At 38.0% G+C, this 23,996-nt stretch overlaps 1 protein-coding gene across 8 annotated transcripts in view; it reads right to left on the bottom strand.

Moving 5' to 3' along the window:
• The window catches only part of CTNNA1 (catenin alpha 1), a 268,908-nt gene that overhangs the window by 119,014 nt on the left and 125,898 nt on the right, over window positions 1-23,996 (bottom strand). For 7 of the 8 annotated variants that reach the window (XM_081035629.1, XM_081035631.1, XM_081035628.1 and 4 more), the window contains exons 2-3: window positions 17,074-17,180; window positions 15,476-15,671 (exon numbers count right to left, since the gene is read on the bottom strand). In XM_081035629.1, the coding sequence (XP_080891755.1) occupies window positions 15,476-15,671; window positions 17,074-17,180 (303 nt within the window). Of the gene's footprint in view, window positions 1-15,475; window positions 15,672-17,073; window positions 17,181-17,739; window positions 17,854-23,996 lie in introns of those variants that run through there. The other variant, XM_081035635.1, reaches the window with a different exon arrangement.

Raw genomic sequence — 23,996 nt, 5'->3', positions numbered from 1 at the left:
TAAGTTTCCTAAAGGATGGGGGAGGGGATTGGCTTTTAATTTGTAATGTTGCAGCAATAAAGGGGGAGTCTCCTTCACGCTAATCTCCATAGTGCAGAAAGTAGTAAAAATTGGTCCTTTTGTGGTAATAGCTACAAAGCTTGATTTAGTTCTCCTTGCTGGGCCTTACCTTTTCCATTTGTTTGTTTGTTTTAAAGGAATTAAATCAACCTGAGGTTCCTTCCCGATTTTAGGAACTTATCTTCCTCACCTACCCCATTTACAACTTCACATACCGAAAAGTCCATACAAGAAAAGCTCCCAAATACATCGCCAGGGCAGAGGATCCCAGGGCCTCAGAAATCCAGGTATAGAAATACCCCTACAACCTTCAAAAGTCCTCCAAGGGGACCCAATAGATAGAGCAAAGTTATGTCTTCCCTAAAATAATACTAAGGATACTTCTAATATGTTCCTTGGCCAGAACCTTTTCTATCTTTAGGTCTAGAAAAAGATAAGAATTTTGCAAGTCCAGCAGAGAAACAGAGCTTATCTTCTATAAATTATATAATCCACCCACTTCAGGTATCTTAACGGAAAAAAAATTATTTTCTACCTTAAATAGCAGATACGGAACAATTTATATTGCACATGAGAATGAAGACCACAATATGCATATGTCATGGGAGTGGAATGGGGGAAACGACACCAATATACACAAAAATATTAACAGTGGTATATCACAAGGTGATATAGTCTGATGGGTGAATATTCCTGCTGTTTGTTTGTTTGTTTAATTTTTTATAATGTATATACTTTTAAAGAAAAAAGTTTTTAAAAGGACAAAAAATATAAAATATTTTTAATTCATGTCTGTGATACATAAAGCTCAGGGTTTCCTAGAAAGAATAACTTCTAAAGACTCAAAAAAGTCTAAATACAAAATTTCTTTTCTAAGGCATAAAAAACTCATGGCTATTAATGTCGGTGCAAAAACAAAAAGTAAAATTAGCATACATTATAAACTATGAAAGTTCTGTGAAATCGCTGTCTTGATAAGCTTATCCAAACTATGGGTAAGCCGCATGGTAAAATAAGGAGGCTATTGCAGTCCCAATCTCATTGTCCTTATTTGTTGTTTAGTTGTTGCAGGTGAACTTCAACTATTATACAGACCTTAAATAGACATTTCTTAAATAGAACATTTTATGAAAGCATATTGTTTATTATCACTGCCAAATCCAACAGGGCAAGATATTTTAAGACATCCACCTGAATATGCTTTCGAGGACCAGCAAAAACCCTGTGTCAAAATGACAGAAGCTTCCAGAAGAGTTAAAAGACATTTACCATCTTAAATGTGTTCAAAGTATTTATTCATTTCAGGACCAATTTCAAGACCATAGTGGAATTCTGATTCCCCCTCTCCCACTGATTTCCCAGACGCCTTTGCTCAAGTCACTTTGATCTCTTTATCTCAAAATGATTTTAAATGTCTAAAATTTTTTTCTTCTCAGACAAATAGCTCATACTATACTTGTTATCAATGACAGCCTTCAGTCTTTAAGATAAAAATATCCTATTTTACCATACTCCTTTGATGTTCTGAGTGTTTGAAAAGTGAATAAAACTCTGGCCATTAGAGAAGTCTTTGGTTTTCTGGCTCAAAAATAACTCCTTAAGTTGTATTACTCTATAGAGGATATTAGTAAGCCATTAAAAATTACATTGTAGGAAAATACGTAATGATACTGAAAGATGTTCAGAATCCATTAAATAAAAAAATGACAAAATGGAGCAAAACATATTTCTACCCACATGAGTACATTCATAGAAAACAAACTGGAGGGGTCTAGACCAAAATGTAAACCATTGGTTTCATCTCTGACTAATAAAATTATAATTGATTTTTATTTTCATCTTTTTGCTCTTACTATCAAAAACATGTTTACTGCAGAATATTAATTTCTGTGTAAAAAAAAGTTTTCAATTCTACCCAGGGAGCAGCCAGAGGAAAAAAAAACAAGTAAGCAACCAACATCACAGGGTAAGTCTGCTATATCCACCCCCCCTCCCCCCCCCCGCCCCCCTGCACCACCATATTTAACAGCTTGAAATCTTTTTACACTGTAGAAAATAAAAAACATCCAGCCTGGGATTTTGAATACCTAAAACATTCCTATCGTGAGATTCCTAATTCTTGAAAGCCACTATTTTAGTGCTTCATCTCCACTGATAAACCTACTTTATACTGATTATACATCTGATTAAGGGATCTTGCCAAAAGTGACAAAACTATTCTTATTTCTTTACCATTCCACCAACTTTTATTTTATAAAATAATAAACTGACAGGACCAAGGCTTCACAAAATTATTTGCTAACTTAAAAATAATCAAGAATAAATACTCAGGGGCCGGCCAGGTGGCTCAGGCGGTTGGAGCTCCGTGCTCCTAGCTCCTCCAAAGGCTGCCGGTTCGATTCCCACATGGGCCAGTGGGCTCTCAATCACAAGGTTGCCGGTTCAAGGGATGGTGGGCTCCGCCCCCTACAACTAAGATTGAACAGGGCACCTTGAGCTGAGCTGCTGCTGAGCTCCCAGATGGCTCAATTGGTTGGAATGCGTCCTCTCAACCACAAGGTTGAGGGTTCGACTCCTGCAGGTGATGGTGGGCTGTGCCCCCTGCAACTAGCAACAGCAACTGGACATGGAGCTGAGCTGCGCCCTCCACAACTAAGATTGAAAGGACAACAACTTCACCTGGAAAAAAGTCCTGGAAGTACACACTGTTCCCCAATAAAAGTCCTGTTCCCCTTCCCCAATAAAATCTTAAAAAAAAAAAAAGAATATGCCACCCCAAAACATGCCACATGGGCATAAGGATTTAAAAAGAAAAAAAAGAATAAATACTCATTTCCCGAGCTGTCCCAACTCCTTTCCCCACACCCCAAAATAATTTTAATTCATTTTTCATGACCTGGTAATAAAATAAGACATTTTCCACACTTGTCAATGAAGATAAATTGGCAACATAGTTGCAGAGAATAACAGATTTCATAACATAGTCCTATGGGAAGGAACCAAATGGTGGTATATATATACTGGGGGTGCCAAAAAAATGTATACATGTAACTTGCATTCATCTTTTGTTATCGGTATAAATTGAGTATTACAATTTTAATACAGCTTTTTCCTTTCTTAAAATGTGTATACATTTTTTATACACTCTGTATATACATCTTGTAAAACTCACATGCCCTGTAACATAAGGATGAATCTGAGTAAAACACTTAATCCGCCCCACCTTCAGCTTTGGGGGATAGCTGGCAAAAATCACAGACCCCTAGATGATACCTCCATTAATTTTAGAAAAACTGACAACAATTCAAAGAATCCCCGACAGATGCTTTAAAAGAACTTTCCTGGGGTGCCATTTTTAATCCACAAAAAATGTTTATCTTTTGAAAATCAACCCAGGAAATAAACATTTAATATCATGTTATTTAAACACGATAAGCCCAACAGGAATCAGTTCAGAGCACACCCAGAAAAACTCTCAACCCACATCCTTCCCCATCATCTGGGAGTAAGAAACAGAGCTTTGAAACTCCTACTTTTTCCAGTCAACAGAATGAATTGATTAAAAAAAAAAGTTAATAAGAGTACTACATATATTCATGTTCTCATCTTCCTTACTAATTCAAGTGTGCCCTGCTGCTATTCAGAAACACTCCAAAGAGAGGAACTTACTTCCTGATTACACATTCAAATAAATGCATAACATGCATTTCAACTTGGAATCACTTTCTTAAGAAATTAACTAGTAGAAACCACGTTACTGCATCATCATGGGTGAAGTCCTGCCAAAGTCAAAATTGCAATACATGAGACAACTCCCTTGGCTACACTGGACAAATACTCATATGTTAAGGCGATAATATTACCCACTGTAACTTAAAAGCATTATAATTCCTAGTTAGTGTTATTTATTTTGTGAGTTAACAAGACAGACTTAAAAAAAAAAGAGGAGCAATTTCAAAATCACAGGAAACTAGAATTTAATAAGTTCATTCTCCTTTCCTCACTTGCAAGCTGGCTACACCAGAACCTGAGTCTCTGCAAAGCAGCATATGCTCACACGGGGTAGCGATCCGGAAACAGACAGCATCCTTGACACTTCCCAAGTCAAAGGAAATACAGCCTCCACCCTAGCGACTTACAGTTTAAGTCAGACAACGTTAGGACATAAAACACCCAGTTGATAACCAGTTAATGATTTTTTTAGAATTTATATTTTGCTTTTCCTGCTCAAGTTAAATGAAGAGCAAGAGAAAATGGATTAAATGATGTGAATGGAGGAATGGGGGTCAATAATGAACAAGTTTTAAATTAATCAGTCTTCAGAAACATATGTAGGGTAGGAATTGGAGTGGAAACACTTCTAACCACAGACCCAGCCATCAGGGGAATCACATGAAGAGACATCTACAAAACAGGATGAAAAATCTACCCAGACGGCAAGGGGGAAAGGCAGGTTAACAAATGAGAAGCCAGAATTCAAAGCAAGAGTACGAGAAAAATCAGCTGCTTTCTGTTAGGTTTAATGAAGAAAGTGATTACACTCATCTGAAATCCTAATTAACTTAACTTTAATCCTTTTCAAAATGTTAAATGTTTCTCTACTATTGCTCTTCCAGAGCATTATTATTAACACTTTTTGAAACCAATGCTCAACATTCCAGAGTTGAAACACTTGTCATTCTTCTCCTGTGAAAAATTAGAGCCCATACATAAAAGATCAAGCTCAGGATCCCAACCTGATGAAAACCGCGCTAACAGGACCAGACAAACTAAAAGGCCGTCTCTCTCACACACCCACACAGAGCTCCTCAAAGCCATGCTGCAAGGCTTCGCATCATACACTTAGGAAAGCCACACCCCACTTTCCTCCTGTCTACCTCTCACACCCTATCTGAAACAGTTACCGACAGCTGCTTTGTCCTGATCACATCTGCCTTTTAACATCTGTCTTCCAGGTTGCCTATATTAGATGTGGGTACATCCGTCTGAAGCTGTCAACATCTGCACTGGACAGGAGACCAATTTTCACCTCCTTCAGTCTGACTCTAGCCAGGGAAAAAATTATGCCTCAAGTGCCTGACAGCTTGTGCTCAACATCCATCCTTTCGTCAGGGATAAAACATATCATTTTCCTTAAAAGTGCCTTGCCAACACACACACACACGTGTTTTTTCCTCCCTATAAACAAATCATTCAAGCTGCACCAAGGAAGATGGCATCTACACCCTCACTTTCACTACACAATTACTGAGATATGTAAAAGGATATCTCTTAATTAGTATCAACTAAAAACCCGCACTGCCTATCCCTTCTTTAAGGCAATGCTCTAAGAGACTGTCAGTTTCATCTGACTGGATAATTCTGCGCTTTCAAGATTTAAAAAGCTGAGACGTTATCTGTGCAACAAGACCATTAAAGAGTATGCTCACCAATCAACTATAGCTGCTAAGACCACGCGCAGATGCTAGCAAACTCAACAGTTTTAACTCTTGTTTTAGTAGACCAATAAATACTGCTTTCTTGTTCTAAAAGTGACAAGACACTTTCCACAGAAAAAAAATGGTTCTTGTAACAATTGAGACTTAGCATTGAACACATTGATTGCTCTCAAGAAGCTGAAGTCCTACTTCTACTCAAGGACAATGCACTTGCACTATAATCAAAGTTACCTGAAATGGAATAATGATCCAAAAACCAGAACTTGAAAAGAAAGCCTCCAAAAAAATCTTAAGACAAATGATGCCTAAACATAAACAGACATGAAAGGAGGGAAACTACAAGCCAAACATTAAAGTGTTTGCTTTCTATTTATTGGACATTTATTGGATGAAGAATTTACTCTATTTTCACCTTCTAGCCATTTAGAGAGAAGTTATTTGTAGGTGTCACTATTAAATGTTTTTTTCAATATTGGAGAAGAAGCTCCAGTGGATCATCCAAATGTTGTCATGTTGTCCACCATGTGAATAATAGCACACACGTGAGCGGTGGCTGGCTGCGCTTAGTGCTATGGCAGCCAATGGGAGAAAAATCAAGCCAAATGGTCTGGTAGACAGTAAAACTTGTTGGCTTTAGCTACAATCCTTGCTCTATTCAACAAAATTAACTAAATCTGGTCCTACCATTAAAACCATTACAGATACATGCAATCAAGTCTTGATTTTCAACTCCAACTTACTCCCCCTCTGCAATACCAACAAACTGATTAGTGATGGAAAATCTAAAAGATCAGCACTTCCAGCCCAATAAGCCTTGACTCAATTCTTGAAAACCTGGTAGAATTCCAATCAATAAGAAAAATAACAGGGCTTCAACAAATCAGCAAAGGAGCACCACTGTTTACAGATCCCATCACTGCCCTACGGGCTCTCATACGCACCTTTACTTTCCAGATACATTAATAAACAAACACGAAGAAATGCTCAGCATCAATTAGCTCCAAATAATGCAAATTTTTTTAAAAAAGGAAGTAGCATTTTACACCTATAAGGACTGCAAAAAATTTTAATGGACTATCCCATTACTCGTCAAGGACAACTTGTTTCTATTCAACATTATTTTACCTCTTGTTCCCTTAGAGAACTCTCCCCGACTGCTTGTGTCCTGTTGTGAACATGTGAGCCAGGCTGGCTAATCAGTCTCCTCTGGTGAAACAAACTGGTTCAGTGCTGAGTATGACCCAAGCAAAGATAATCAGTCCCCTCTCTAAGACAGACACTGAGGAAGAAAAGTTTTTCTGCTGGGATGACAAAACTAGGATGACCACCTCACAGCAGAAGTGGACATCTTGTCCAATATGTACATACGAAAATAGAAATAAACTGAAATACATAGAGGCAGGTGATAAAGAAAGCCTCACATCCATGGAGTCAGTCCTATCTAGCCATGCCTGAACTCGGGATTTACAGGTCCTTGAATAACATCGTTCCATTCAATGTTGTTTCATTATAGAACATTGATGGGAAAAGAAAGAAGAAAAAAAAAAAACAGGTCCCAGCCGGACCACTACGTGGAGTTGGCACACTCTCACCATGTCTGCATGGGTTTTTTCCGGGCACCCCAGTTGCTCCCACATCCCAGCAACAAACAAGTGAGGTGAACAGACCTGTCTACATCGACCTGGTCTGAGTGTGTGTTTGAGTGTGAGAGTGTGAGTGTGTGCGCATGCATGCATGCGCACACACCCTGTGGGAAGGGCGTCCTGTCCAGGGCTGGTTCCCACCTCGCACCTGAGCTGCCTGGATAGGCTCCAGTCAGCCACCCACGACCCTGAACCGGAATAGGGAGGTTAGAAAATAATTACCTTACTTATATTTATTAATCTCTCTTAAATGTATAGATAGCTCACATTTATTTTAATGTTAGAAGTGTTTGGGGTCCTTATTTAGTAATTTGATATTTTTATGACCAGAAATATGCCCTAGGAACTTAACTCTTGTTTGTATTAGCTTATGGTGAAACTGATTTTGTTGTATGTCATTTCGTTTCAAGTCGCAGTGTCCAAGAACCTATCAATGATCATAAATGAAGACTTACTACTGGACTCCTGGAATTCCCAATTACAAAGGCCCATAAATTCCCTTTTTGTTTAAAAAAGTTTGAGTTGAATTTCTGTAACTTATAATTGGTGAGGTATATATGAACATTAGCAAACTGAAGATCTAACCCTCCTAGAGAACAATTTACCAGTACATTTTAAAAGCCCTAAAAGTTTCCTGAAGAAACTTTCTGAATGAGTTACAAAGGTAGGCATGTATGTAAAACTTCAGATTATACAATGATTTGTGCACTTTATTGTAAATAAATTTACTTGTAAAAAAGATCTGTGCCCCTACATTCCTATCTGGAAATGTACCTCAAGAATATAATTTTAAAAAGGAAGACACTACGTGTACATAGTATTCATTCACTACAGCACTAGTATTTATATCAAAAACATACAAACAACCTTTCAGTCCAATAATAGAGAAATAATGCAACAGAAAGTATACAGTTTTAGAGATTATAAATTCCAAGGTATACTAAATCATTAAAAAATGCCTGAAAATAGTTTTAATTTTTTAAAAAGAAAATTATAAAATGATATCAAAGCTAGAATTAAAACTAGGATAAAATGCATACGATGGTAGCCAAGGGCATGAAAGAGAATATAAAAATACCTAAATATAACATACTATTTATAGTTATTCATTAATAATAGAGTGTAAATCTAAGAAAACATGTAGAGGACTTATATGTTAACCACTGATGAAAAAAATCTAAACAGATATAAACATATTTTACTCATGAATTGGAAAACTCAAAACATTAAAAATGTCAATCCCCAAATTGATTACAAGTTTAATGTATTTCCTATCATAATCCCAGTTTATAGATATAGACAAGATTACCTAAAATTCATATGGAACAGCTTAAGAACTAGAATAGCTAAAACAATTTAAAAAAAATAAAGTAGGTGAAATCAATCTATCCAACTGTAAAACACATGTAGCTATAGCAGTAAAGACCGTATGGTAGTGGCAGAGGGATACACGCATAGATCAATGAAACAAAACAGGGTACCCAGAAGTAATCCCATCCAAGTACAGCTAATTTTTAACAAGAATATTAAGCAATTCAATGGAATAAGCACCGTCTTTTCAATGAATGGTACTGGAGCAAAAAAAATGAACTTGCTCTAAACCTCACATTGTACAAAAATTAACACAAAATGAGTCAAAGGTTTAAATGTAAAACTATAAAACTTTTAAAAGAAAACTGGAGAAAATCTTCAAAAGCTAAAGCTTGGTGAAGAATTCTTAAACATGACACCAAAAGCATGATCCATAAATGGAGGGTGGTGAAAGTCAATAAATTGGACTTCATCAAAATTTGAAACTTTTACTATGCAAGAGACCTGTTAAGAAGATCAAAAGATAAGCTATATCCTCACCATGGAGTACCCATGGAACACTACCTAAAATTTACAAACTGGTGCTATACCAACATGGAAGGCTCTCAGAGGCATCATGTTGAATGAAAAACGCCCATCTCAAAAGGTCCTATACTGTATGATTCCATTTGTACAATATTCTTGAAATGACACAATTAAAGATGGAGACATTAGTTCTTAAGGGTTAGAGATGGTGGGGAGTATAAGCAGTATGGGTGTGATTATAAAGGGGTAGCAGAGGGAGAAGATAGAATAATTCTGTATGTTGATTGCAGTGATGGTTACATAAATCTACACATATGATAAAACCAGAGAATTATACACACATACTGTGTTTCCCCGAAAATAAGACGTAGCCAGACAATCAGCTCTAATACATCTTTTGGAGCAAAAATTCACAAGACCGGGTATTATATTATATTATAATATATTATATAAGATCCAGTCTTATAGTAAAATAAGCCCGGGCCTTATATCAATTTTTGCTCCAAAAGTCGCATTAGAGCTGATTGTCTGAATTATTTGTATAAGTCAGATTATACAAATCATTGTATAATCTGAAGCTAAATCATTGTATAATCTGAAGCTAGGTATTATTTTTGGGGAAACACAGTATTAATTCCTGGTGTTGACATTGTACTGTATAAGATGTAACCATTGGGAGAAACTAGGTAAAGGGTATGCTGAACTTCTGTACTATTATTGCACTTCCTGTGAATTAAAATAAAAAGGAAAGCTGTTAATGGACTTTTTATTAGTGTAAATAAACACTGAAGCAAATACTCTAATAGTTTTTTAAACATGACTGAAAACTGGCACAGCAGAATCTTAATGGCTCCAATCACAGGAAAATAAATTATTACAATTTTTCAAGTACCACGTCCATAGTTTTATCTACAAAGATTTGCACAGGCCAAGCTGGGAGTTAACGTGCCTGACAAGTGACCAATTATCCCTTTCCTTCCTTAACAGCTCCAGCTCACACCCAATCTCTCCTGACTGTTGGCCCTGCCTCTATGCCCTCTCCCAAACCCTTTAACTCTTCCTGAACACAGCTGAGAGAATAATCTCCTCAAAACACCACACTTTCCTCATACTCAGTGTTGCCCAGATGGCAGAACCTCTTACAACAGGAAGAAAGTTAAGGAGACATATTTCAGTTTAATTTAAGAAGAAAAAAGCTTTAAAAATAAACACTAAGCAATGCTAGAGAAAGCTGCTTCCAAAGGTAGCAAGTCCTATGTCACTAGATATATTCAAGCATATGGGAATCTGAACGTGAGAAACCTCGTTCAACCACAGGATTTTCTGATTCTGATTCGTTTCCCTGGTGTTCCTCCCTTCTTCACCTGGTATTCCAAGCCACCCTCTAAAATCTAGCTCCAACCTCTTCTCCCAACACCCCTGTCCAGTCAGGACCCTCGCTCACTGTTCCCCATGCACATCTTGCATCTGCTATTTTGCTATTTTGTTTTGTTTTGTTTTGTTTTTAACCTGGATGACTTTTTCCCCTCCCTTCTACCTTTCAAGATCCAGTGCACGTTCAGAAAGCTTTTCCAGAACCGTGCTCCCTTTCCCATTCCATTCCATTCCTTGCATGCTACTCATTCTATTAATTCACTTTTCATGTAAATTAATGTAATTATCAGCTCAGGGAGACAAGAAAAACATCCCAGTGTGATAGAAGACAGTATCTCTTCATCAGAGACCACACGTGGTCACCCAGCCCTTTTCCCATTCTGGTTTCTCTCATGCAAGCTTTTTCCCAAGAAATCCATTGTTACCCAGCATACCAACCATCTATTCAGCCCTTTACTGAGTAGAATGTCATTAGAAACAGTGCAGGAATGATACATATAGGTGTGCCTCAGCTTCTTGGAGCCTTCTCCTCCTTCATCCACCCAGAACTGTCTGTGAGCTACTACAGGAAAGAAGTCACTGATGCAGCAGCAAGTCTGATCGTGGCCTTTGAGATCCAACTGTGAATTTATAACTAACAGATTTAAAAACAACAACAACAACAACAACAACAACAACAACAACGCTGTTCTAGCAGAAGTTATTCCTCATCACTCCATGCCCAATTTACCATCATCGGTCCTCTGTTTTTAACGTCTCTCCTTTATCAAATAAGTTTAGCTTAGGTCTTCCCATCTCTGTCCCTTGGATGTCTCCTACCTAGCTAAGGGCCCTCTTTTTCTCAGAGCCCTATTCAAGGATTCATAAAATACATTTAGATACTGCTTTCTAGGTATTGTTAAAATACATATGTATGGGTATGAGATTTCTTTTTTAGGTGATAAAAATATTCTGTAATTAGATCATGGTGATAGCTGCAAAACTGTGAGTATACTAAAAACCACTGAATTATGCACTTTAAAAGGGTAAATTTTACGTTATGTGAATTACATCTGAGTTTTTTTAAAAGGTAACATTCTCCACCCCTACCCTGTATTTACATTTGGCACTGGAGAAGAAAACTCATTTAATTTTTGAGACAAGAGCCTCTCCTCACACACTTCTTGGAGAACACAGTCAATCGTCTTCCTAAAACATTTAAGTGTCTACTGTGGACCAGTAGCCATGACAGGTGCCACAGAATACGGTCACCAGACCAGCACAGAACCTTCCCTGATGGAGCCTAAAGAGGGGAAGACAACAAATTATTTAATTACCACTGTGATAAGAATTAGGAAGAAAAGGGATAAAGTAAAATGATTTAATCAGGGTGGGGGGGTGTGGGTGGGCAGGATCCCAAAAAGAGGAAAAAGCACCCCTAAGAGGCACGTGTGTCTCTGCCCACACAAGGTAGCTACAACAACTAGTCTAGGCTGACTGGCAGTACAATGAAACCCCGAGATCAATTTGGATGCAGTGCAATTGATAACTGACTCCCGTCCATCACAGGAGGCTCACTTGGCCATTTCACAGGTGTTGAGGTAGAGACCCTGCCTTTATATGAATCGTTCACCCACCGACAGTGTTGATGATAAGGTTTTAGCGCACTGTCAAATATTTGTATTTATTATTCATGTAATCAGGGGCAAATACAAAAAGAAAATTAAGTTATGCTAAAAAACATATATTTAACTCTGATTATTAATTATGATTGTATGGAAAGCACAGGGCTTGTACAAACTCAACAATAAAGGTCTAATTTATGGCTCAAAAGTATCATAAATAAATATATAAACACTTTTTTGAAAACAGTAAGCTCCACATCTTTAACAGTCTGGGAAAACCGTAGAACAGAAGTCAGCTAACTATAGCCTGTGGGTTAAATCTGGCCCGCCCTGTTTTGTAAATAAGTTTAACTGGAACACAGTCATGCTCATTTGTTTGGATATTTTTATAGCTGCTTTCCCAAAACAACTGCAGAAGTGTCCACAGAGACCACATAGCCAGTAAGGTCTAAAATATTTCCTACCTGGCCCTTTACAAAAAAATTTGCCAGTTTGTACTAGACAAAAGTAGTCCACAATGATTCAGAACAAAGAAATCTTATACATCCTTTAGCAATGAAGTGTTTCAGTAGATAAGCAACAGACTTGAAATGCAAAGAATTCTTACTCTACTTCAATCAGCTGTGGAGCTCTGGGTAAATCACAATTACTCTATTTCATATGCCAATAAAATTCCAGAGCAGTTAGGTCAGCTTTGCCTAAATGCTCAGGACCACTGAAGGCAGGCCTGGGAAAGGTGTTTGTATTAATTATCTTTTGCAGCCTAACAAATTACCCCAAAAGTTGGTGACTTAAAATAAACATTATGTCCCCAAGTTTCCTGCGGATCAAGAATTCAGGGTTGGATGGGGCTGTCATCATCTGAAACTTGACTAAAGCGGGAAGATCTGCTCCCAAGGTGGCTTACTCACGTGACTGAAAAACATACTGACGGCTGGCAGGAGACCTTAGTTCCTCTCCATAGGACCTCCCCAGCATCCTCATAACATAGCAGCCAGCTTCCCCCAGCGAATAATCCATGAGAAAAAGCCAGGTGAATACAATACTCTTTGCTTGACTTTGACTCAAAAGTAGCGATTCTATTCTTTATAAAAGAGTGTCTAAGTCCAACACACATTCAAGAGGACCCGAGTTAGGCTCTACTTTTTTAAAAGAATCCGCAGACAGACATATTAACATCACTACAGGGTTTCAAATGGTGAATAAACAGCTTCAACACCATAACAAGGCTTGGCTAATTCAAGAATCTGTGCTTAACCATTTTCATAACATGTATGTTGTTCTATTTACGATAGGAGAGAGGTTTCATCACCACTTATTAATGATGATGGGAGGCAGTTATGTTTTTGTTTTAGCTTTTTTCCCCCAATGAGAAGGTAAATTATCATGAATAGATCATGATCATAAATAAATGCCAAGTTGGACTAGAACAGACAAGTACTTGTGATTCAAATCCACATAAAAGATTTCTCAAATATAAACAAAAATAACAAGAAAACAGAAATTTAGACATGCATTCAAAATTGGAGATGCATATATTGTTACCATGATTACTACAGATTTCCATCAGAGAAACTTCTGAAATAAGGAACATATGTAGAGAGAAATAAAAAGTTACCTGCAACAATTAAATACATTCTGAAAATAAATATTGTAGTCACTAGACTCAATGAACACTTAGCCAAATTCATCTGTTAATATTATTGTGAATTTCATTACAGGAGGCAAGGAGGCCTGGGGAATAAAACTTGCAGACAGTGGACAATGAAGGAACAGACATCCTGATTTTCTCAACAGAAATATCAAGAACTGTCTTAACTGCACAATTAAACAGCTTTAAAATAAATCAATTCAAAACCCACTCTACTGGGTTGAATAGTGCCACCAAAAATTCGTGTCCACACAGAAGTTGTAAATGTGGCCTTATTTGGAAATAGGATCTTTGCAGATAATAATCAAGATGAGGTCATACCTAGATTTGGGTAGACCCTAATTCAATCACTGATGTCCTTATCAGAAGAAACTGTACACAGAGACACAAAGCGACAATGTCATGTGACAATGAAGGCAGAGATTGGGATGATGTGTTTATAAACAAAGGGACGCCAAGGATGACACAACCACCAGAAGCTAGAAGAGAGCGTGGAACAGATTCTTCCTCTGAGCCCCTAAGAAAGAATCCACCCTGACAACTTGATTTCAGATAGCTGGCCTACAGATATGTGAGAGAATAAATGTCTGCTGTTCTAAGCCAACTTTGTAGTAATTTATATTATGGCAGCCCTAGGAAACTAATACATCCAACAAGCTAGTATTATGAAATTTAAATAATCTCATCATTTGCAGTACGAGAAATATTTGTCCTCAACCTAAAAACTGAGAAAAGTATGTACCATTCAAGGTTTTTAGTTTGCAAATTCAGAACTGAAGACAGCATCTCCATGTAATGTATTGCCCCTTTTGGGTACTGTCACAAGGATGAATGTGACATCACACTTCAATGGACTATGCACACTGCTCTCAGCCCTCAGAGATTCACCGAAGTTCTCCCAAGGCCACCAAAGCGCCTGCACAGAGTAGGGGCTTAGTTCACATTAGTTGATATCCAAAAGCCCTTACAAAAAGCTATGTCTTTGTTGAAGTCCTCCTGCTGGACCAAAGCTACAGGTTTCAAAAAGTGAATCTTCCGGGGCAGCCAGGTGGCTCAGTTGGTTAGTGTGAGCTCCGAACAACAAGGTTGCCGGTTCAAATCCCGATGGTGGGCTGCGCCCCCTGCAACTAAAGACTGAAAACGGTGACTGGACTTGGAGCTGAGCTGAGCCCTCCACAACTAGATTGAAGGACAACGACTTGGAGCTGATGGGCCCTGGAGAAACACACTGTTCCCCAATATTCCCCAATAAAATTTATTGGGGGGGAAAAAAAGAAGTGAATATTCCACATTCAAAGTCCTCTCATCATACTATTTGTAGCATCATCGTGATGCCAGTAATTACTGGTAAGCCATGGGTTACAATATCATTTTATTAATTCTGAGTTTCCCAGATTCAATTTATTTCGAACTCAAAACAGTGTAAATACTCATGGCTGATTTAACATACCAGTCTGACAGAATGGAGCAATTTCTATGGTATCCTCAGAATTGCTGGACGTTTTCCATTTTATCACCCCTGTACCATTAGCACAAACTAAAAAGAGGCACTACATAAGCTAAAAGGTAAACTTCGGCCCTATTTATTTTCTATCAAATTGTGTTACAACACGTCTAAGAGTCAACTTTTACTTGGAACACGCAAAAGAAGTGGAGTCAGAGTCACCAGAAAAGATGTTACTTTGTTACTACCTCTACTGATTAAAACTTAAGCCACTATAACATAATACATCTCCAGTAACAGTAACAAATATTATTAGTTACTGAGTAACAGGCAAGCCTATGAGAATATCGAGCACAAAGTTAACCTTGAAGTCATTTTCTACAAAGACCTGCTTTTCTACATATAAAAAAGCAACACTGACCCACCTTGTTTTCGAACATCTTCTACCGCAGCCACAAGCTCCTCCTTGAGAAACTGGCTCTCCTTTGCAATTTTATCCCCCTTCTCCAAGAAATTCTCAGTTGCTTGTTCAACAGATGCAGCCAAAACATGGGCCTTCTTAGAACGACCTCTTTTCTTATTAGAGGGTCCCTTACTGTTGGTGTTTACCAGAGTCGTAACCTAAAAATTTCATTTTTAAAAATTGAACTGTAGTTAATTAAAATGAAAATAACAGACTACCATCTTTAAAGATAGCACAGTAAATTATTCATCACAAAATGAAACATCACATTTATGAGAGTCCACCAAGCATTAACAAATAACATACAACTCTCTTCATATTAGATATATAGCAATGATACCCTAATTTTAGTTTCCAAAATAATTTAGCTATCCCAATGTGTAAGAAATATAATAAATATTTTAATTCCTCAAACATGATCATTAGTTTCATTTTATTGATTAAAAACTGATTAGAAACAAGTCAGACATCTCTACTATATTTCATCAAGTAGTTCCAGAAAGAGGTCAACAATGAATTTAGCTTTAGCTGGAGCTCACATTTTCCCCCTATTTTCAATCTGTGCAAAATGTTTTAGGACAACTTACTTCTGAAATCTTCTGAGTTTATTCAGACAAATCTCAGCAATTAATTAGTAAGAATTAATTTTCTTATTTTCTTAAGAAAATAAATTTTCTTAAGAAAGGAACGACCGCCCAAAGTAGCCTCCTGTGGTGATGTTTTAAGTCCCAGAACACGAACCATCATAAATACATATAATACCAAATGACCTGCAGGCTGAAGATAACTAAAGATTTGGTATCAGTGTAACGTGCAGGTCTACTGAGATCTGCAGCAGACGGGCTACAAGAAAGTAAATGCTCCCAAGTCTCACCACACTCTCCTATACATATTTTTTAAATTTTGTGTGTGTGTGTGTGTGTGTGTGTGTGTGTGTAATACTAGTTTATACTTACCATTTGGAATGGAGCTTTTAAGATAGCACAGGCCACATTTCATTTTCTCTCACACACATACACGCACACTAGTAAACTATGCCAAAACACTAAAAACGCTAAGAAGATTCAGCTAGTTGCTAACAGTTAATGAAATGTCATCACACTGTGCTATTTGTATTTGTAACAGAACATACCAAACCTACCCCCTCAAATTAACAAACAATGAAAGGTGTGTTAAACAGGGTGAAGAGACTCAACAGTCAAGGCTCCATATCCACGTCTTTCTTGGTTATACCTTCCAAGAAAAGAGTGATGCCAAGAAAATGTCTGCAAAGTGCAAACATTTGGAAAGTTGCACTGCATACCACTAGCCCCTATTATCACCAGTAAGGCTGAAGAAAACAGCAGCAACTAAAGGGTTGCTTCTAAAGGGTTAATAAATCCATACATCAATATTTAATTATTACTGAAGCCAAATCATGAAGTACTATCAACCTAATCTCAAGAGCTCAAATTAAGCCTTTGAACTAAATAACCCTGCTCTGTGTTTGTTACCTTCCATAGCAAACCTACTGCTATGGAACCTATTACAACAACTATGTATTCATTTTCAGATTCTTACCTGTGTAACAAGAGGTTCCAACAGTCTTTCAACTGCCAGAGTCCTGATCTCCAGACTTTTGGGGTCCCATTTGAAGTTTATGTTGCCTGTGTGGACAGCAGTCATTTCTGAAAGAGAAACAAAAAGCCAAAAATCAAACACAAACATAAAATATGTAACAAATCTTCTATTTAAGGACTTTTGTTGTATCAGAAAAGCTACATGCACCACAAGATGAAAACATTGTTACCAGCCTGCACAGGAGGGCCCACTAACTCCTCCAACCTCTTAAATTTTCTAATTTACAAACATTAGGGGCACTATAAGAGGGCTTTCCAAACAAACGGAGCTTTTTTTCCCTTTGGGCTTCTCTGCACCAAGACATTTCTACTTCCAGTTTTTCCATGTCGACTTAGAAGCAGGATGAAAAGCTCAAAGTGAATGAAGACTAATACAGAAGATTCTGATTTTTCTTACTCCACAACATTTATAGTACAGTATTATCTAAACAGTACACCTCTCTTCATTTCCTGATGGATTGTTAGAGAACATCTTGTCTTATTCTATTAAAATATAGGGCTTCAGTCTGCTGCCCTCTGCATCCATAGCTACTAACAGTCACAGCCAGAAGAAATTTCAAGTTGCACTTTCAAGTTGATTCCTCATTTATAAAATAAGACTCATTACCTTCAGAGTGCTTTTGTGGAGATTAAATTAAATAAATTTAATCTGATGAATAAAATTAGATCCACTGAATAAAATGATAATCATGAGTCCATGCTAATATGATTAAAGAAGAAAAAGTTCTTCCATACAAAGGAAACCAACTAATAAATGTAGAATAAATAATGTGTTTAGAAAAAGAAAAATCTCCATTTAGGCTACATAAAAATTGATTCAGGCAAGAATCCTTGAAGAATGCTAAACCAAGTGGGTGAAAGTTTACTAAGAAACTGAATATTTACAGTCCCATGGTAACTCCCACGAGATTATTTACTGATTACAAAGGGGGGGACTATAGTAACTGCACAGTGGAGAAACCTGGCAGACACCACCTTAACCAAACAATCAAAATCAACATCCCCAATGATGGGACAAATTGACATCATGTAGCTATGCAGTGAGAAAAAATACATCACTTTCTTTGGCATTTCCTACCAAAATTATACAACGTCAATCTCATCATGAGGAAACGTCAAACAAACTCAAAATGAGAAATATTCTACAAAATAATTGGTTGCAGTCTTCAAAAATGTCAAGGTAAGAAAAACAAACACAGACTGAAAATTCTTCCAGACTAAAGGAGGCTCAAAAGACATGACAACTAAATGCAGTAATTCTGGACTGAAATTGTACTAGAAGAAAAAATATTGAGACAATTGAGTAAAGTTGAAAACAGATTATGAATTAGATAACAGAATGGTATTAATGTTAAATTTTCAAATTTCCATCATTATATTGTAGTTAATATCCTTGTTTCATGTAATGAGCATGTCTGCAACTTACTCTCACGTAGTTCAAAAAATAATGTATTAAATATATGTATATAAACAGAGAAATGGAAAGTGTGAGGGAGAATTGGAGGGAGAAGAAAGGGAGGAAGTGAGAGAAGAGGAACAAGGAGGAGTGAAATGGAAAAAAAGGATAGGAAGAGAAGAGATAGAGTGAGAGTGGTAGGAGCAGAGGGGAAGGGAAGAAGAAGTAGAGAAGAAGGAAAAGGGAGGGAAGAGGAGAGGGAAGAGAGGGAGGGAGAGGAGAGAGAAATGTCTTGAAATGTGACTAGAGTAGCAGAGAAACTGATTTTTTAAATTTTATTTCATTTCAGTTAATGTCACATAGCCATTTAGTGACTATCTTATCAAACAGCACAGTCCTAGATGCTCCACAGAAAGTGCCATCATTGTTTAAAAAAAACACAGGGAAAAAAAAGAAAGAAAAGAAAGTGCCATCAAACACCCAAATTCTGTATTAAATGACGACCAGGACAGGACAGAGTGCAGGTCTGTGACTGGTCCACTCTTGACAATTTTAATATAAATATGTCTCCCATAAATGTATGCTTGAGGCACAAATAGGTGGACCCCTTTAAATACTGCGGAAAATGTCAGTGCAGGCATCATCTAACATTCCACCAAGACTTATCTTAAGCATCAAAAAATTTTAGAGTCACTGGAGATGGGGACCAAAAGGAATTTGGATTTGCTTGATCTGGTAACACAGAATGCTGGTTACCAGGAGATTTGTTTCATTGCAAGTGGGCAAATACACTCTCTACACTCATGTCAGGCCGATACTTTGGTTTTTAAAGGTTGTCCACTAATCAGCCCAAGTTGACCAGTCAACTTTAGAAGATGGAGAGCTCTGGATTGCTAAAGTGCTAAGAATAGCTCGAGTAAAGGTCATCAGATGTCACAGGTAAGACAGTTCAGAAAGAATAATTTGCCCCATAGGTTCTGCATTCCTATATCCTCGCATTCCATAGGCACTGCATCAACACAAATATAACAGAAATCCTTTCAAGCACTGGAGAGGGAAGGAGCCAGAGGTAAGTGAAACTAACTGCAAGCAGACATGTTATTACATTTGTGTTTTTATTATTAAACAAGTACAACATACATTCGCTTTCCCAAAGAAATACACTCTGCCACTTTTTCTTGAAATAGAAAGATTTCTTGAAAAACAGGAGCCCAGGGGAAGGGCAGTTAGCCCACCCACTGCCTGGGAAAAGTACTAGGCCTGAGGACATGGTAACTTTTGAAAACCAGCAAATCAAGGTCCAAACAGCACACACATGCATTCCTACTGCTTTAGAACCTACAGTTCCGGCCCACTTTACCTACATGAGCAAAACTGGAAACCAGGTGGGAGTACTAGGCTGAGAGATAGGGTCTCAGGCCACAGGGAAACTGTGGAAAAGGAAGGATAGAGATATCTGAAGAGGAAAGAGGGAGGAAGTTACCCAAGGTGAGCCTGCAAAGACTGGGCAGGTCCAGTCAGGGTAAAAAAAGGCTGGGGGTAAGGGAGAAGTCTGAAACTTGGAGAAAAACTACATGTGTTTCCCTGAAAATAAGACCTAGCCAGACCATCAGCTCTAACGCGTCTTTTGGAGCAAAAATTAATATAAGACTCGGTATTATACTATATTACCTGGTCTTACTGGGTCTTACATTAATTTTTGTTCCAAAACACACGTTAGAGCTGATGGTCCGGTTAGGTCTTATTTTCGGGGAAACACGGTAAATTACCGATGACACCTGACTCTCTGGGTCTGGGAAGACACTAGGAAGGGGCCAGGAAAGCATGTGCCCAACTGTCCATCAGCTCTATGCAATCTTTATCATGCAAATCTAGGGTAAGCAGATCATCCGATTTTTACAGAGAATGCAGACTTTTATATGAAATCGCCCAACTTGAATGTTAGCAACTAATTCTAGAAAAATTGTACCATTGTGCAGGAAAAGCAAACATGTCTGAGTACTATGTTTATCTTGTTACAAGTCACCACTTTAAAACCACGGAACAAGATTCTCCCCGAAAATCCCTTCCAGGTCTACATTCCAGAACTCCATGTGCTCTTAAGTAACTCAGGTCTCTGCGGTCTCAGGTCTCAGGTCTCAGGTCTCCAGCCTCACCCACAAAAATTCACCAGACGCAGGCTCCCACTCAAGTTGTTAAAGCAAAGGACTCATTCACTCACTAATGCTGAGAAACATGAAATATACTGACACTTAAAAATTGAGCACCCATTCAGCGTGTTTTCAAGACTTTTCAATAACCATGATGGAAGCTGCCTGCCTCGTGCAGCATCATTAATCAAAGGCCCTGCTGAGAGTGACTCCTAATATTATTAAACTATACTACGGAGCTGAGTAACAGTCTTGGTGACCCCAACCCTAAAAAGATTTCAATAAGTAAAAGGAGAGTCCTTAAAATCTAATGAGAATATGTTGCCTGGAAAGAACATGGCTGCTGGTCCCAGCTCCGTCACGTATTACCTAACCTTGGGCAAGTCACCTCACTTCTCTGGAGCCTCACTTTTCTCATCTGTAAAATACAGGGGTTTTAATTCTAAGTTCCAACTCTTTCCAGCCCTTAAATTCCAGTATTCCCTTTCATCTATATTTTCTCTCCATAGCCTCTTTATTGTTTTATTAAATGTAATTAATTTTACCCAGGTTTAGCCTGTGGTCTTCCTAGCTATATATAAGTTTAAGGATAACTATGTTTATGCTTCTTTATGTCTCTTAAGTCACTGGCAAGAAAGGTGCTTTATACGAAGCAGACACAGTATTAGTTGAACTGAATTTATGCAACCTGATTTTAAAATATTTACAAGCCTACCAAGACAAAGCTCCTGCCTTAATCTTAGTCATATCTTCCACTTCTCTACAATTAATGGTATTGTTTAGAGGAGCTAAACAAATAAGTTTTAAACTCATGGCAGTTTCTAAGTTTTCCAATTAACTTACAGAGCACTGTTTCACAAGATCTATGGCAAAACCTACTACAGCTAGCCAACCTTAATGAATTACAGCAACCTTTGGTTTTTCCAGGAGGGATCACGCTTAGTGGAACTAAATAAAAAGTTAAACTGTAGTCTTCATTACCTTATAAACCTCAATCCTGGCTATAAAGCAGAAGTTCACTATAAATTCAGACAGGGGCAGAGATGTAGGTGTTTGACTAGCAATCTTTATGACAGAAAGAGAAGTAAAGAAACAACAAGCAGAAAATAAACGCCCAGCTCCATCAGAACGAGGCTGATTACTGGCCAACTGCCTCTCTCGTGCAAAGAGCTACGTCCCTTCTCCAAAGACATTAAACGTTCATTTACAACAGAACAGCCACATCACTCTTAACACGTGTCTGCTCCAAAGCTTTCCAATATCCTCACCCAGCTACTCAATGCCAAGTTTTTTTTTTAACAGCAAGGTTAAGTTAATGCAATGTTAGGATGGTTCATTTAAATGCAAATCAGGAAATTTAGAAATTAAAAGTACTCCCAGTGATGTTAACTGTCACACTGAACAAGATTTAGGAGAGTGGATTACTAGCAGTCACAAGGTGGAGGGCTGACCCTGCACTGAGCAGTTAGTTAACAGAGCTGTTGGAATCTCAACTCTCAAATCTCCCAGTAACTGTCAAAAAAAACAAGGTAACCCTTATAATTAAGACTCCCTGACACCTATTTATTTTACTAAATCCTCCCACAAGCCAGTCATCTTGGTTGGGGACTGGGGGAGGAAAAAAGGGGTAAGAAAATAAGAGGCATAAAAACACACATGTCCCATGTAAACAAAAAGAAAACTTGTGGGTTTTTTCCCAAAACTGCAGTCTCTTTCTAATCACAAGCACAATATCATCATCCAAAAAAATGCTTAGCCCTGGTCAAACCTAAGAGCCAAGACATAATCAGAGTAGTAAAAAGTTTCCCATCTACTGCAGAGTACCTGGATTCCATAACCCACCATCGTATGTGATCAACTCATCATATATTACACATTTTATGTCAAGCCCTTACATGGCACACAGCAGAAGTTGCTACTCTCCTTCCAGGTATACAGCTCTATGAGAAAAAACACACTTGGCTAGATCTTTATTTTTTTAGATTATTACAATTATTATTATGATTATAATTATTTTTAAAGATTGTAATTATTTTTAATCATGATAAAACATTTAATCATTCTCATTTTGTTCCTTTTGTTATTTTCTTGAGGCAATGGGGAAACACAGGGACAGTCAAATGAAAGAACTACCATGCCACAAGCATCAGGAGACACAATGATTACCAAAAACACTAAGCAAAGGACAAAAGGTAAACCTAAAGTTCAGTCAGCCGTTTAGCCACTCAATCAGCAAATATAATACCGTATGAGTGCCTTCTCCATACAGGTACTATTCCAGACAGCACAGAGCAAGACCAAAAAACTCTGTTTTCATAAAACATACACTGGAGTAACGGCATAAACAAATAAGACAACATCAGTGCTGGAAGAAAATTAAGCAGGGTAATAGCAATGGAATTATGTAGGGTCCTTTGAGGGCCCTTCTGTCTTGATAACATTTGAACTGAAATCTGAAAGTCAAGGAAGAGCCAGTCAATTGAGTACCTACCATGTTTCCCCAAAAATAAGACCCAGCCGAACCATCAGCTCTAATGCGTCTTTTGGAGTAAATATTAATAAGACCTGGTCTTATATTACATAAGACCGGATCTTACATTAATTTTTGCTCCAAAAGACGCGTTAGAGCTGATGGTCTGGCTGGGTCTTATTTGGGGGGAAACGCGGTATCTAGAAGAGCATTGCAGGCAGAGGTAACAGAGACAAAGCTGCATCTTCTAGGACTTAGAATAAGAGACTAATGTGACTAGAGTGCAGAGCAAGAGGTGAGCGATCAAGTGAAGAAATAAACAAAACCCCAGTGCTGCTGTGTGACTGCAGTGGGGACAGGGTATCTGTCCGCTTACGCAGCCTCCAGCCCACGTGGCTGTGACCATGAACAATGGACGTGAGCAGCAGCAAGCCGCACCAAGCCCTCCTAACAGACAGCTGATTATGGATGCACAGGAAGTCCGTCTCCATAAGAAACTGGACGACTCCGGTCTGAAAAGCAAAGATGAAACCAGCATCTGGGCTGGAGGCACAAGAGAAAAGAGAGACAAAGAAAGGGAAAATAATAGGTTTTTGTCTTAGAACAATGAGACTAAAAGGCAAAGAAACTTGAAGACAGCTGAGAAGCCCACAGGAAGAAGAGGGCTGTACTTTTCTTGGGGAGCCGGAGAAAAGATGCCTGCACCTGACTAAAGCCTAAGAAGTTACCCAGACGGAGTGAGAAAATGAGAAAACAAGAAAGAATTGTCTCTAAAACTTGTATTGTAGTATTTACCTTTGATGACCTATTTTGTCATTCATTCATTTGTCAATGACTGACTGGTTACC

The sequence above is a fragment of the Rhinolophus hipposideros genome (genome assembly GCF_964194185.1).
Source record: "Rhinolophus hipposideros genome assembly, chromosome: 23".
In the NCBI taxonomy this organism is placed as follows: domain Eukaryota; kingdom Metazoa; phylum Chordata; class Mammalia; order Chiroptera; family Rhinolophidae; genus Rhinolophus; species Rhinolophus hipposideros.
This window is presented reverse-complemented; position numbering and strand designations above follow the sequence as displayed.